Source organism: Thunnus thynnus, chromosome 10 (assembly GCF_963924715.1).
Source record: "Thunnus thynnus chromosome 10, fThuThy2.1, whole genome shotgun sequence".
NCBI classification, from domain to species: Eukaryota; Metazoa; Chordata; class Actinopteri; order Scombriformes; family Scombridae; genus Thunnus; species Thunnus thynnus.
The window spans coordinates 28528528-28543036 of record NC_089526.1 but is presented as its reverse complement, the minus strand read 5'-3'; the positions used below and the strand labels follow the sequence as shown (position 1 = coordinate 28543036).

Below are 14509 nucleotides of genomic sequence, written 5' to 3'. Positions count from 1 at the left end.
AAATGTACTTAAATACATTCCATCATTGGGTGTTTATAGCCTAATTCTCGTTCCTGTGCAGGGCTTTTTCCGACTGCACCTGAAAGCAGCACGAACATCGTAAAATAACCAGCAGGAGCAGTCAACAGTGGACATCAGCAGAGACGAGTCACAGCTTCCTGGATGGAAACAACACACACACACACACACACACACACACACACACACACACACACACACACACACACACACACGCACAGACACAAACACACACACACAAACACACACACACACACACACGCGGAGCGAGCAGCAGGACGTTTAAACATGTTATGCGTGTGTGAGAGAGGCGGCAGCGGGGCGGCAGCGGCATTAGGCGTTGGCAGCAGCGCTTGTTAGAACAGCAGACTGTAACAACACATGTGTCTGTGCCACAGTGAGAGCACTGCGGCTGTGGATCTGGACTCAGGCAGCTCCTACACCCAGTGGTCCACAGGCAAGGTAGGTTTCGCTCTGTGTGTCCTCTGCTCATCCGGCTTTTGTCTGCATCACTTCACGGAGACGCTGCTCTGCCAAAGCCGTGTATGAAATAGTGTGAGTCGGTACTGTAAATGCGTCAGTATTTGAATTTTGACCTATGTGAGTATGCAACCTTGGAGGGTGATGCAGATGTGTCAAATTTCATGTGTGGTCTGGTTGAATGCACTGTAACAGATTATGTATTACCCTCTTATTCTATTATGGAAAATAACCTTCCATTAACTCCATGATTACTGTAAAAGAATGCAAACTGGCAGTCTTTTTTTAAGGAATAGGGATAATACCGTAAAATCAATTTTAATATCCACCACACTGAGTCTGGATATCCTGATGCAGGCTACAGTAGATGCAGGTTTTCCAACCTTATCAGTTTTTATCAGATTTGTATGTTTCAGCTTTATGTGCTCTTGTTTCAGGCTCTCTTGCCCCAAAAACACACAGGTTACTTATTTGGCCAGAAAGACAGACAGGCAGTGATTGCAGCTGTATAAATGATGCCATATAAATTCTGCTACACACTCCACGAGCACACAGTCCCAGCTGCCTCCCTCCAACACAGTGGCCGTCTGTGTAAAGCAGCAGCAGCTTTTCACCGGGCAGATCTGGTTTTCCGTTTCTGCCTCCCTGGTCAACAATGATGCTTTGATCCCCAGTGGCTGGAATACCACCAAGACCTTGATCCGTGAGGACTACTAATGACTGAATGGCCAGCTCCACACCTTAAAGAACTTAGCAAACAAGGGCGTTTTGATTAATGAATAGCTCTAACACTGGAAATTCAAGTTTGTATGTGGACTCTCAGCTTAATTGCTTTTCAGTGGCAGGGACTGCAGTCAGTCTGGACTTTTGGAGGTCAGTACTGATACTAATATCTTTGGATTGAAGCTTACGGTTGCAAGCATTTTGAATTGACATGGAATTTATTGAAATTTTGTCCCACAATTGCATATAATCAGGGAGGAGATGCTTCTGAAAGTCAAATCCTCCAAACTCATCCATGCAAACAAATCGGATCACGATGCTTCATTAGAATCAGGGAACCATAAAGTATTGATAAGCGCTGTGGTTAATAGTCAATCAAACTGCCTCATATCTGTTGTATCAAAGGTGGATAACACATTGGGTTTTTTTTGTTCTAAGATGAAAACACTTTTATGGCCTAATATATTGACAGACAGTTACGTAAGTAATCACGAGTTCCTCTGAATTCGAAAGTTGTTCCAGGATGATAGGCTTGACTGCATTATTAAATACATATTGGAGTTGCCACGCAGGAAAAGCTAGCTTAGTAGAAACCTGTTATTTTCTCATGCAAGTCCATGGGGCTGGTTATGCTCGGGCAGGACGGCACAGGCTGGCAGCATCGTGGGATGATGACTGCAGCCTGTCTAAAAGCAGTGCAGGAGGATACATCATGACTGTGCAGAAACACCACTGAGCGTTGCTACAATCAGCTCCACTATCAATGATCTGTATGTATGCCGCCGCTGATCGATAGCACATAATAAAAGAGCACTCACTGAAAAATTTAGGACAGTGGTGGTGTTGGTGGTGGCTGTATTGATTGAGCCGCTCCAAAGTTTCCTGCCAACTTTAACAGCCTGCTGAATTAGAGTACATTGTGTGTGGGATAATGTGTGATTTCAACAGCCACTCAGGCTGCAGAGTGTGTTTTTAACGCCACCGTTTCCTGTGTGACCCTGTTCTGTGTCCAACCACTGTTATCTACAGGATTAAAGGCAAATCCCAGATTATGGTTATTATTCCTCATGCATTTTGGGATTGGGCAGAACCAAAGGGATGATTTTTTTTGGGTTTGGTGTCTTCAGTTCCTTTTAACACCAGATTATGCCCATATTATCCACCTACATTTGCCCTGCTGTCCTAAAATATGTAACTGGTACATAATGTCCGATAACCAACAGATAGCATTTGTGCTTTGATGCTGTAATTAAACAGCTTTTGTGTAATATACCTTTTTTGTTTTAGCCATGCTAGCTGCATGACTCTATGGATGTCAGCCTGTTGGTCAGTCAAATACTCTGATCCAAACTGTTATATCGCAACAACTATGGGATGGTTTGCCATGAAATGTGGTACAGACATTCATGGTCTCCAGAGGATGAACTGTAGAGACTTTGGTGATCCCCTGCCTTTACCTTAGCAGTTTCTGAAGTTTTCTCTTATCCTGTGAAATATCTCTACAGTCCATCAAATAGATGGATTGGCACAAAATCTGGTATAGACATTCATGGTTACCAGAGGTTGAATCCTAATGACTCTTCTGTAACGCCACCATGAAGTTGATATTTGTGGCTTTCAGTGACATTTCTCAACAGTTATTGGATGGATTGCCATACACACATTCATATCCCCCTTAGGATGAATTATAAAAACATATTTTGATTTATGACTAAACACTAAATATAATCAGCTGTACATGTGCTGTACTTTGTGTTTAGATCTGTAAATTTGCTTGATGTTAACATTATCTTCAAACAAAATAGTTTCAATTGACTGTAGCTACACAAGTTATTTACCATGTTTCCAAAAATGATCAACAATCAATTCTTCCTGTCAGAATGAGAGAGGAGCTGGTCAATAACTGTAGGCTTGGTAAACACAGACCTTGGACTTTGGCCTTGGAAATGACAGCCATTTATGGAGAAACAACAGACATGATGACTAATCAATAATACTGCAGTAATAACACATAATTATATTTTACTTCATGCACCACACAGCTTCAAACAGTGACTAATTCATGTCTCAGGTTGCAAGACAATGATAGTGTTGCATCAGAGAAAGCTGAAGTCATCAGAGTTGGTGTTCCGGGTTAACAGAATGGATGACAGGTGTCAGAAACAGGTTGCAGTGTTGTCAGAAGGCCTAGTAGTGGCTGTGTGAACTGTAATAAAAGGGGAAGTGTTATGCCTGATACAGATCAGTGCTGTTTCTGCTGAACCTTTCAGGAACATGGAGGCTGTAGCTCCCCTCCGTCCCCAGCAGAAGGGCTAGAAGCCGCCTGATTCCTCCCTCCTTCCCTCCCTGCCTCGCCCGGCCATGGCCGGCAGAAGTCCCACGCTCAGCCGGGAAGCTGGGGATTCGGCGCTGGGGACCCCTGAGGCCAGCGATAACCCCCAACCAGGTCCCGAGATCTTCTGCAAGCTATGCCTCAGCGAGCAGCCATCTGCAGCTACCAGGGAACTGCAGAGATGCAACTGTGTCTTCTGCACAGCAGTAAGTAGAGATGAATGTATCCAGTATTGTTTCTGGACATTTACAGTAGCTTATGCGCCAAGTGTTTTTTTTTAACAGTTCTTGCTTAAGGACACTTCCTCAAGAAACATGAGCTGTTACAAGAATCAAATCTGAATCAGAAATCCAGGATATATTTAGTTTTACTAGAAAATGTAAGTTTATCCTTTATACTCATATTGCTAATGCTGTTAGTCACTTTGTGTGGGCAGTGAGGATTTCACAAAAGTGATCCAACACAAAATTTTCTTTGGGCAATTTAGGCAAATCTCCAGTGTTTAAATTACTTGGAATGGGATAGTCTTCTTTATTGCAGCACCACTTCCTGCTATAAGATCTTTAAATAGCTCCTTTTATTGGCAAACGCTGCGTCTTACAGCTTTTGTGCAATGAAGTGGTTTCAACACAGACCGTACTTTTTTTGTGATTTATTGTTGCTGCTGATAATTTTTCATGACAGCTTGTAAACAAAACTGATGCTCAAAAACTCACTGAGTTTGTTTAGTCCTTTTATGAACAAAGGGCTGCTATCACTAGTATACAGGTTTGCCACTAAACTGCTCCTGTTGAATACGTGCTTGCCTGGTGCATCGAAACTGAGATGTTGGTGTTATGCCCTGATACAGAGAGGTTGCCAGATAGTGGCAGGTGTTAATCTCTTCCCAAGCAAGCTAAGTTGTCAGTGTTGCATGCACAAGGTCACACAGATAAAACACAAACACACATACACATACAGTGTCACGGGGAAGAAGGATACCGTAAACCCTGCTTATCAGTTGGACCTCACTGTACAAACCTGAAATATCTCCTCCAGTCTGGTTCAAGAGCAATGACTGTTGTTTGTGTTTTTTTAAAATTCCAGCTCGGTTGGATGAACAGTACTATACACCATGCTTTACTAGAAAGCACATGATTAGCAGAAGTTTGAATGTACAAGTGAGCCTAAAATACTTGTTTTTCATCTTCCAGTGAAAAGTGACATTTAAGTGTTTTTATTTTCTGTTCTTTAAAACTGTCTGCCTTTACGCAATGTTACTTAGTTCCTCCTACCCTTCTATATTTCGCAGCTGAGGTAACATATGACTTTTGACGCGTGAATGCTGATAAGGAACTCATGTTTATGTGGAATTCAGTTTGTGCAATAGCTCATATTTTTCTCTGTTTTCCATGCCTTCATTGCATTTGTCTTGAGTAGTTTGTCATGCTTGAATGTATTGTGTGTTCTGTATTATTTTTCACCCTGGTGGGACTGTAAAGATGTATGATTATATTGTGTGTTTTTTGCATGACATTTGTGAAAAAAAGAAATCAGCCTGCTTTACTCAGTATGTGGACTAATGCTACTGTGGTGTTTCCCTCTCCAGTGTCTGCAGCAGTATGTTCAGCTGGCCATCATCGAGGGTGGGGGGGCACCCATCACCTGCCCAGATATGGCCTGCCAGAAGACTGGAGTGCTACTGGACTCTGAGGTATGCCCTGTTAAAAATCAATGATATGTAGGTCATGAGGGAAACCAAAAAAAGCAAGTAGGCTTCATGAGTCCATAAAACACAAATATAATGTTGATGCACAAACATGTAATCAACTAAAATCCTGTTTTAGGGAAACATGATTTTTTGGAAAATTCCTTGAACTTCTAAGTTGCTGGCTCCAACACTTTGTCTCCAGGCCAAAGTTCTGCAAGAAAACTTCAAAGGTTAATTGTTGTGAAAATCCTTCACATTCACCCTAAATGACATTTCAGAGGAATTTCTTGTTGCTTATGTATGTGAAGAGTGACATGAGGTAATTTGAGCTGTCAGACAAAAAGTGAAACACCATGAGCTGTCAGACATTCATGAACCGTGAGCACGTCAAGGAAATATAAACTGCTGATTTACAAATCAAATGGAAATTCTGCTCCTCAGTTCCTCATTTTCGTTTTTTTTTCTTTTCTGAACACTAATACATAAAGAAAAGTCTCTTTAACTAGTGCTTATTGGCCTTCCATCTCAATTAGAATCGATTTAATTGAAGAATTTTCATCCCCATTAATTAGTAGTTAAATGATGGCAGAAGATATGCACTGCAAAATTCCCAGCACAGTTATCTTTGTCTGTGCTACATTTGCAAGATTGGAATGGAAAAGTAATAATTTCCTACAGCTTATTGTTCTTTAAAATGTTAATCATTTTATCCAACTGTAAGCTAGTGTTGGTCTTAGAAAACCTTTGCAACATCTTTTTTGTGGAATGAATCTAGACATCACCTTGCTCCGTATCTTATTCTAGTTAGTTATAGTAGTTCTCTATTGTAGTTTGATTGCTGTTTTGCAGCCTTGTCTGATAAAAATGTTGCCTTTAGTCCAATTTTCTCTCTCACTGGCTCTTTACTGACTACTTTGTTGTCTTGGAGATAATGCAGCACATTGTAGTTGCGAGGTGACCTTTTGATCCTAGTTGATCTTTGAAGCATGGACTTCTCGGAAGCCACACTTAACAGCCTCGCTTCCATCTTGCATTTACCCAAAATAAAAACTTATAAAAAAAAATACTTGCTTGTCTTACCTGGGATGTCTATATCAATGCATGTTCACAAATCTATGTCAAAGCTCTGAGTGTATGAAACATGACTAAAGCCCCTCTCTGTGTGCTCTGTGATTTCTAGATAGCTGGCTTGGCCCCAGCAGATCAGGTGGAGCTGTATCAGCGCCTGACGTTTGAGAGAGGTGGGTATTGTTGCATTAGCATGCTGATGACTGTTGACAGGCAGTGGGCTATTTCAGGTTGCACATCAGCTGGAGGTATTACAGTAAGCAGCCCCCCAGAGTGCTGAGCTTCACATGCCAGGGATATTGTGGGGCCTGTTTCCATTTTTTCCTGTTCTGCTATGGTCCAGTGTCACCCAGGAGGTTACTGATACTCTGGCTTTAATACCTTCAGTCACAGCAGGAAATTCAACAACAAATGCTACAAGAAGTCCATGTTACTACTCTGATAAAACTGAAGTAATGAGGGTTTTTGTGCTAATACATTGTACAACCTATGTGTAACTGATTATACCATGGGCTGTGGAAATGCTTGACTTTGTCTTGCACTGCAACAGAAAGAGAATCACTGAAATAACTTACTGTTGACATTTACAAATTGCAAACTGAGGTTAGTTTGCCTTGTAGCTATATTGGTCTTTTCCATTTGCACAGTAACGATACGTTGTGAAGCCAATAATGGATATTGTTTACTCTGGCCATAAATCATGAGACTCATAATACAGGATGTATTATGAGGTGCAAAGTGCAAGCTGTTTTGTAACAGAGCTTCCCTCCTGTTATGATTCATAATCAAATTATGAGCTGGTGATCTGAGTCAGCTCATGAGAGATAGTTTTTGTTTTGCTTGTGAAACATTCAAATTTTTCATAAGCAGTTTAAACTTTATCCTTCGGCTTTTGCAAACTTCCTAAAGGACAGGTTCACATTTTTTCAAGTGTGTCTTAAAACAACAGTCAGGTGTCCATATGAACAGTGAAAGAGGTTTTCCTCACTGTAATCATTCCTCATGTTCATACCGGCTATTAAAAGATCCCCTTCAAATGTGCTTTTAATGTAAATGATGAGGGACAAAATCCACAGTGTGTCCACACAGTCATTTTGAGCAAAAATGCATTTAAAAGTTGATGTGAAGCTTATATGAGGCTTCGGGAGACTGAGTTAGTCATATCAAGTGGATATCTGCCACATTTACAGTCTTTTTAGCATCAAATTCCCTCTTTGTGTTTCCTTAGACAGTGTTTCCCTGTTGAGCTGCGGTGGAAGTATAGAAACAAAAAGAGACTTTGGCACTAAAAAGACTGTAATGTTGAAAGATATCTACTTGATTTGACTCATTTGGACGACTGAAGCTTCATATCAGCTTCAGATAAACTTTTAAATACATTTTTGCACAGAAGGAGGACTGTGGATTCTGTCCCCCATCACTTACATTGTAACTGCATTATGAAGGGATTTTCTAATAGTCAGTATGAACAGGAGGAATGATTACTGCAAGAAAAACCTACTTCAGTGTTCATCAGGACACCTTACTGTTGTAAGACAGACTTGAAAAATTGTGACCCTGTCCTTTAAGGCTGTGGGCCTTCACAGATAGCCCATTAAATATGACAACAGTATATTTGTTAGATGTAGCCATGTCCAGCTTTGGCTCTGGGGATGCAATGTCGGTCGGTCAGTGCACCACTTTGGTCCAGACTGAAATATCTTGACAAATATTGGATGGATTAGTTTAGCTTAAAAATTCAGTTTGTGAAATACTTTGGTTTATGACCAAATACCTGCAAAAATAATGGCATTCCCATCATCCTCAGCTGCACTTTGTATCACTTGTCTACAGAGAACACTAAAACATGCATTTTATTTAGTTCACCTCTGCTCCTTGATGTCTGCTTCATAAAAGAATAATCACACATCCCCTGTTGTTTTCTGCAGGAGTGAAGTTGGACCCCAGTAAAGCCTGGTGCCCGGTGGTTGAATGCCAGGCGGTGTGCAGTGTGCAGCCGAGCACTGAGGGCCAGCCCTCTGCTGTGTCCTGCCAGACCTGTCACACCATCTTCTGCTCCGGGTGCAGAGGGCCCTGGCAGGACGGCCATACCTGCCCCGAGCGCCAGCCAATGATGTCACCCTCGCCCTCTCATGAAAGCAGGTCAGTCAGCCGGTCGTTTGGTCAGCCGCCCGCTCCCTGCAGCCACAGAGTCTGAGCCGTACTTTGAAAAGGATACTGTGCTGAAAGCGAGATGAGCGTGTTAGTTCAGGACATTGAGGAGTCCACAAAGAAACACTTGTTACTGCTGTAAACAAAATGGTAACTTAACCCTGATTAGATTACTGTGCTTTATTGACTATTCAAGTCTCAGTTTAAACTGTAACCATCAATGTGGATACATTTTTTTCCAAATGTGTCTGTTTCTTTTAACTGTTAATCGGAATCAACTACATTATTTCAATTGTTTCATGTTCCAGTTAAAATAAAAAGACCCAACAGTATAATAATCATTACAATGACAGGAAAGGAAAGTTATTGTTGTTGTACAATACATTTACTGGATAATTTAAGTGATGTGTAGCTCTCCCACTAGTGACCGTGAGCTGAATGAAAACATTATTTCAGGATTAATAGCATAGTCTTCCTCAGAAGTGCCCTCTGTGTACTCCCTGTTGTACAGCTACATTACTGTGCTGCTCCGAGCTGTGGCTCTGCCAGACTGACTGATGTCATTGGGAGCTGCTGAGTTATATTGGAATTCCATTGTCTCAGTGCCAAAGGGAGGAGGATGGGCACCAAGCCAGCTAGTTCACTGTACAGAAGGAGCCTGTGCACTGCAGTGAAGCAGTGGTCTCTGCAGTGTGCTGGATGGAGTGTGTGATGGAGCAGGCGTGATGAGAATGAAGGCAAATCAACCTGATCGTAGTTTGAGAGCATGATATATATTTGCTTCGGCCTGCGGGTTTAGTGATCAACCACATTGTCCTTGAAATACTGAAGTCCTCCAGTGCAACCAAAAAAGCGAGTTGCTAGGAGCTGTTACCTTTAGTTTCAGGAATAGTTTGACATTTTGGGAAAAACACATATTTTATTTCTTGCTGAGAGTTAGATGAGAAGGTTAATTTCACTCTCATGTCTGTGTGTTAAATAAGAAGCTAGAATCAGCAGTGATTAGTTTAGCTGAGCAGAAAGACTGTAAACAGGGAGAAACTTTTTAAATAAAGTTTTTTAAAAAAAGTCCTGTCTACCAGCACTTTTAAAGCCCACTTAACACGTAATGTATCAAGTTTAATTCAGACAATCTAATCCATACATACTTTAAAAACACCAAGTTATGAAATGTCAGTTATTAAACGTCATCGAATCGAAGTGTATTTCACAAATTGTCAAACTATTCCTTAAACGTTTTTTACGTTGGTAGAAGAAATATTTCTGTAAGTCAATTTTTGTGTAGCTGTGTCAGTCACGTCCTGTCGCTGTTTTTCCAGCTTTAGCAGAAAAAGATGACGTTGCTATTCTTAATCCTGCGTACAAAGCTCTGATTGGCTCGGATGTTTTTCCAACCAGGGAATCAGCTACCAATGAGCACAACACCCGACCTATTTGGATTGCTGAATTAAATCTGAGATATGTGCATGAATTTAGAGGTCTGGAATCACACTGCTAAAAATTTCTAAATTAAAGCTGCTCTAATCAATATTTTTATATTAACAATGGATGAAATGACTATTTATAATATGAAAGGAGTCGTTTGTGGTGCTGAACCTACAGAGAATTACACCCCAACTCTGCAGTTCCACTCTCACCGCTCTCATCAACCTTGTTTCCAGCCATAGCAGGCAGCTGTTCAAACTCTGATAAACCCACTCTAGACTAGCTTGCCCAGTATCAAACTGCAGTCAGTCAAAGTTAGCTGCCCTGTATTGTACTTACAGAATATCTCCCTCATACCTATGACTCCCAAAATAATTAACCCAATTCCAAGTGAATACTGACCCTTCACTCTGCTGCTAAATAAACATTTCACACTCTGCCTGGAGACCCTTGAGGTCTTCGTGCCCCCATTAACTGCATGCCTTATACCTCCTGTGTCTTCCCCCCTCCATCCATCCACAGGGTCCGCTCCGACAGCAACTCTGACATGCCCATCAAGCAGTGCCCTATGTGTGGTATCTACATCGAGAGGAACCAAGGCTGTGCGCAGATGCTGTGTAAGAGCTGCAAACACACCTTCTGCTGGTACTGTCTGCAGAATCTGGATGTGAGTCCCCATGCTTGAAAAATTACTATATTCCCTCTCCACCTGATAAGAAGTATTTTATAGCCAAGTACATTCACAACATCTCAGCTGCTGCGTCACTAACTTTTAGTTTGTGTTTGAACAACCTTGGTGATTACATGATAGTAGATTTCTTGTCTTAACATGTGCCTTTTGTAATTGCAGGGTGATATCTTCCTGAGGCATTACGATAAGGGACCATGCAGAAACAAGCTTGGCCACTCCAGGGCCTCAGTTATGTGGAACAGAACGCAGGTGAGGCCAGACAGTAGACAGCAGGCCAGACTACGGTATTCATTTTAGGGTTGTGGTGACGCTCTCATTGTCTGAATGAATTAGCTCGCAGAGACACCCATCCATGAGCGGTAGTTTATTCCATGGGTTTAGTTAAAGCTGTGCCATCACGCTACCAGGAGTGGAAGTTAAAGATTTTGGACTCCATCCCATCAGCTCTGTTCGGCTGTCAACGCAGTTAGTCGCTGTTGAAATACTCTGCACTGAGGACATTACAGCAACCTCCTACGCAGGACAGTAAAACCACCATCCCCGCACACTTCCCTTATTGAAAATTTAAATAAAAACTGACATGAGTATGTCAAGTAATTCAGTTCTCATTTACCGTCAGACATGAGCTTTGTTCTGTTTATCAGCAGCTACATTTATTGCTGAATTTCCCTTTAAAAACCAACAGTCTGAGTCAGCATGTTGTTCGTGGTTTGTTGTTTTCTAGCTCTGTGCCCCAATAGTCCTTTATCAGACATTAAGCTGAGCTAATCCCAGCACTAATCTCAAATTCCTGCCCTGAAATGACGTTGTCCGTTCAACAGAACTATTACAATTGGCCGTAAAGCCAACTTTCTTTCTACTTTCCCAAGTCTGATGCCATTATCACATGATTAGTATCAAGCTTGCAGTCAGCCTCCTGATTGCGTCTTGGTTGGACTGTGTTACAAAGTGTCTGGAGAGTGGAAGTACAACAGCATAGTTGTTCCTTGCAAAACAACTCATGACGGACTCAGTTACACCCTTGCCTAACAGGTCCTATACCTTTTACAATCTGCTTGTCACAAATTCCTCTTCCACTGTAACTATGAGCAGCATGCAAACACTGCTGTTGTGACAGTACATAAATCAAAGTGCACTGTTTACTGTGTTTGTAGTGTACATTTTATAAATTTAGATTTGAAATGATGTGACACAAAGGTATGGGTACAAATTTGTCCATATACTTTTGGCCAAATTGTGTATAACTACATAATATACAATTAGAAACATAAATCAATAGTAATATCTTGGCATAATTACTTTATTGACATGGTTGTATTGCTAATGGTATTGTTGATGAACCCATTAACCCTACTGTCTCAAACAAGAAGTTGCTTGTTTACGATTTCCCCGTCAGCTTTTCCCACCAAATGTTACTGTTTTTAACAGGAAGCTTTAGCTACATTTGCACTAGAAGAACAGCGCTTTCTTCCCTTTTTGCTCTATAAAGCGATCTGTTGTGATACTATAAAGAACTACAGTGGATTTCCTGCAAAATCTACCATAGTGGCTCACATAAAATGCACTGTAAGGCCAGTACAGGCTGTCAGTATACTCAGCAAGTCATTTTCAGGGTAAACTGGATGAATAAGTGTTCCTTTATATGTTTGGAACATTTTCCAATTTCTTAGGCTCAGGAAATTATTTTAAAATCATTTGAATTATCTGAAAAAGTCATTGTCACACAGCTGAAAACAGAACTGTTTTTTCTGAGCCCATGAAAGGTTTTGGAAGACAGGGCAGCAATGTTATAGACAACAAATCTCATGAAAAGATAGAAACCAACACTGACACTAACAAGTATTGTGTATGAGTCACAGTCATCAGCCTTCATTACCATGAACACACAGTTTATTTTGACTCCCATTAATGAAAATACACACTAGTGCACCAAATGTTTTAATCCGCAGCTGAAAATAGTCCCCACCAAATGTACAATTTACTCCTTTTTGAGTAATGATTGCTAAAAACTACAGTGCTCAGCTACTTTGGGGAAATGACTGAGCCCCTTTTAAAAATTAAATAATATATTTATGAGCTGTTTAAATAAAGATTTTCATCTTCAGTAGGAACCAGTGGTTTTGTGGCGGAGTGCCACAGACAGGATAGGGAAGTCACAATCCCACAATGTTGATTTGGGCCTTTTCAGGGGATTTCTTGACAAAAACAAATGTTTTGAATAAGAATTTAAAAATGTTATACTAATAAATTCTCAAAAAGAGTACAGTAATGTTGTTTTGGTGTTGAAATGCTACACATACTTTACCACCTTTTATTTGACAACTGGTGTCCTTGTTATCTATTTGAAAAGATTGTAGTTTATCAATCAGTCTGCCAGCTATTCAAGATGTTGCTGTGTTGTCTCTCAGGTGGTGGGAATCCTGGTGGGGGTCAGCATCATCGTGCTGGTGACCTCCCCGCTCCTCCTGCTGGCCTCGCCCTGCATTCTGTGTTGCGTCTGCAAGCCCTGCAGAGGGAAGAAGAAGAAAAAGAGGAAGAAGGATCTCAGCCAGCCAGACTCCTCTACATCATAGCGGTCTCCCTCTCATCAGCCCAGCCCAGGATCACTTCACCGGCTTTGCGTAGCTGGAGGGTCCAAGGAAACCAACAAAGTGCAAGTGCTACATGGTGGAAAAGAATACACTTACGCAACAATGGAGTACTTTTTCATGACTCGACAGACCAGAGGTCTTACAGTGGTTCAGTAATGTCGTCGGTATCAGCATTTACAGACTCAGTGAGAGAGCTGCTTGAAAATCCCTCTTGAATTACAAGAGTATGTACTATATATGGTGGAAGTGTAAATATGTGGTGAATGAATGTAAGTCACGTATCTAGGTGTTTTCATATGCACAACAGGTAGCAAGGAGAAGGCAGCGCCTGTGGGGATTTTCCTGGACGGGGCCTTTGTTATCACCCACCTCTCTCTCACACACACACACACACACACACACACACACACACACTCACACACACACACACACACACACACACACACACACACATGCAGTTCAACGCCACCCTCATGTGCCAAACGTCATGATGCCAAACCAGAGGTGTCAGGTGCTCAAGTGCCTCACTCTACAGTGCCTGGTGCTTGGTTGTATTAGTTTTGTCTTCCATTCTATCTTTATCTTATGCAAAGATTTTAGCATTATGAAAATGGGCAACTGTCAGGATTACACAGGCTTGTAAATCCTCAAACAATGCAAAACATTCTTTCATAATGGGGAGAGGGCAAACGGCTTCATGTGTGCACTGTGCAGTATATTCTGTACTGATATGAAACATTATAGGGCTTCAATGGTGCACACAGAACTTTTCTTCTGCAAATGTTTTTTGTTTCCACCTGGAACATGTTCCAGACCAAAGGCTCTAAAGGATAATGTGTACTTTTCTAAAGTGTGTTACTATGTTTTTATGGGTTATGTGTGTATGGTATCCTGTTATCATTTCTACTTTTCTGTTGATGTTTCTGCATCAGATATTTTATAAAAGCGCCATTGTACCTGAAAGAAACATACTGTATTGAACATGCATCAGGTGGTTTGTGTTTGCTGACATTTATCATTTCACAGCTCATTAACTTCACTTTTGTGTTTGCAACAAGGACATGAGAAGAGATAAATATTCCCCTGAATATTTAGAGAATGACTCACAGAAATGAAACATCTGCTACTGATACAGAAAGCAAATATAACAGTTTTAAATACATACAAGAAAAATCCATATTTTGGTATATTTGTCCAACTTAACTGTATGTTGGAGCAGTTTTAACACTGTTACCTCTGAACAGGAAGGTCATCTAATTAACATAAGTAACAATATCCATAACTCATATATATATTGATCTATTTGTTACAAAGATATACAGTATAACACTAGCCTATAT

The 14509-nt window shown here is 41.0% G+C and overlaps 1 protein-coding gene across 2 annotated transcripts; it reads left to right on the top strand.

The window, feature by feature from the left end:
• The first annotated feature begins 113 nt into the window (after positions 1 to 113).
• Positions 114 to 14346, top strand: rnf144b (ring finger protein 144B). 2 transcript variants are annotated; one of them, XM_067602376.1, is made up of 8 exons: positions 114 to 480; positions 3492 to 3759; positions 5142 to 5246; positions 6424 to 6484; positions 8240 to 8453; positions 10410 to 10554; positions 10738 to 10827; positions 12987 to 14346. In XM_067602376.1, the coding sequence occupies exons 2-8, from the start codon at positions 3583 to 3585 to the stop codon at positions 13149 to 13151; spliced, it is 957 nt and encodes a 318-aa protein (XP_067458477.1). In that variant the 5' UTR covers positions 114 to 480; positions 3492 to 3582; the 3' UTR covers positions 13152 to 14346. The 2 variants fall into 2 exon arrangements, with proteins under 2 accessions (XP_067458477.1, XP_067458478.1); XM_067602377.1 differs by lacking the exon at positions 114 to 480 and adding an exon at positions 818 to 1371.
• Positions 14347 to 14509: the final 163 nt, after the last annotated feature.

Excerpts from the sequence above, each read along its gene's own strand:
- rnf144b (XM_067602376.1), top strand. The coding sequence starts at position 3,583 with ATGGCCGGCAGAAGTCCCACGCTCAGCCGGGAAGCTGGGGATTCGGCG. Across the intron at positions 10,555-10,737 it reads ACTGTCTGCAGAATCTGGAT|GGTGATATCTTCCTGAGGCA; the intron begins GTGAGTCCCCAT and ends TTGTAATTGCAG. Across the intron at positions 10,828-12,986 it reads TTATGTGGAACAGAACGCAG|GTGGTGGGAATCCTGGTGGG; the intron begins GTGAGGCCAGAC and ends GTTGTCTCTCAG.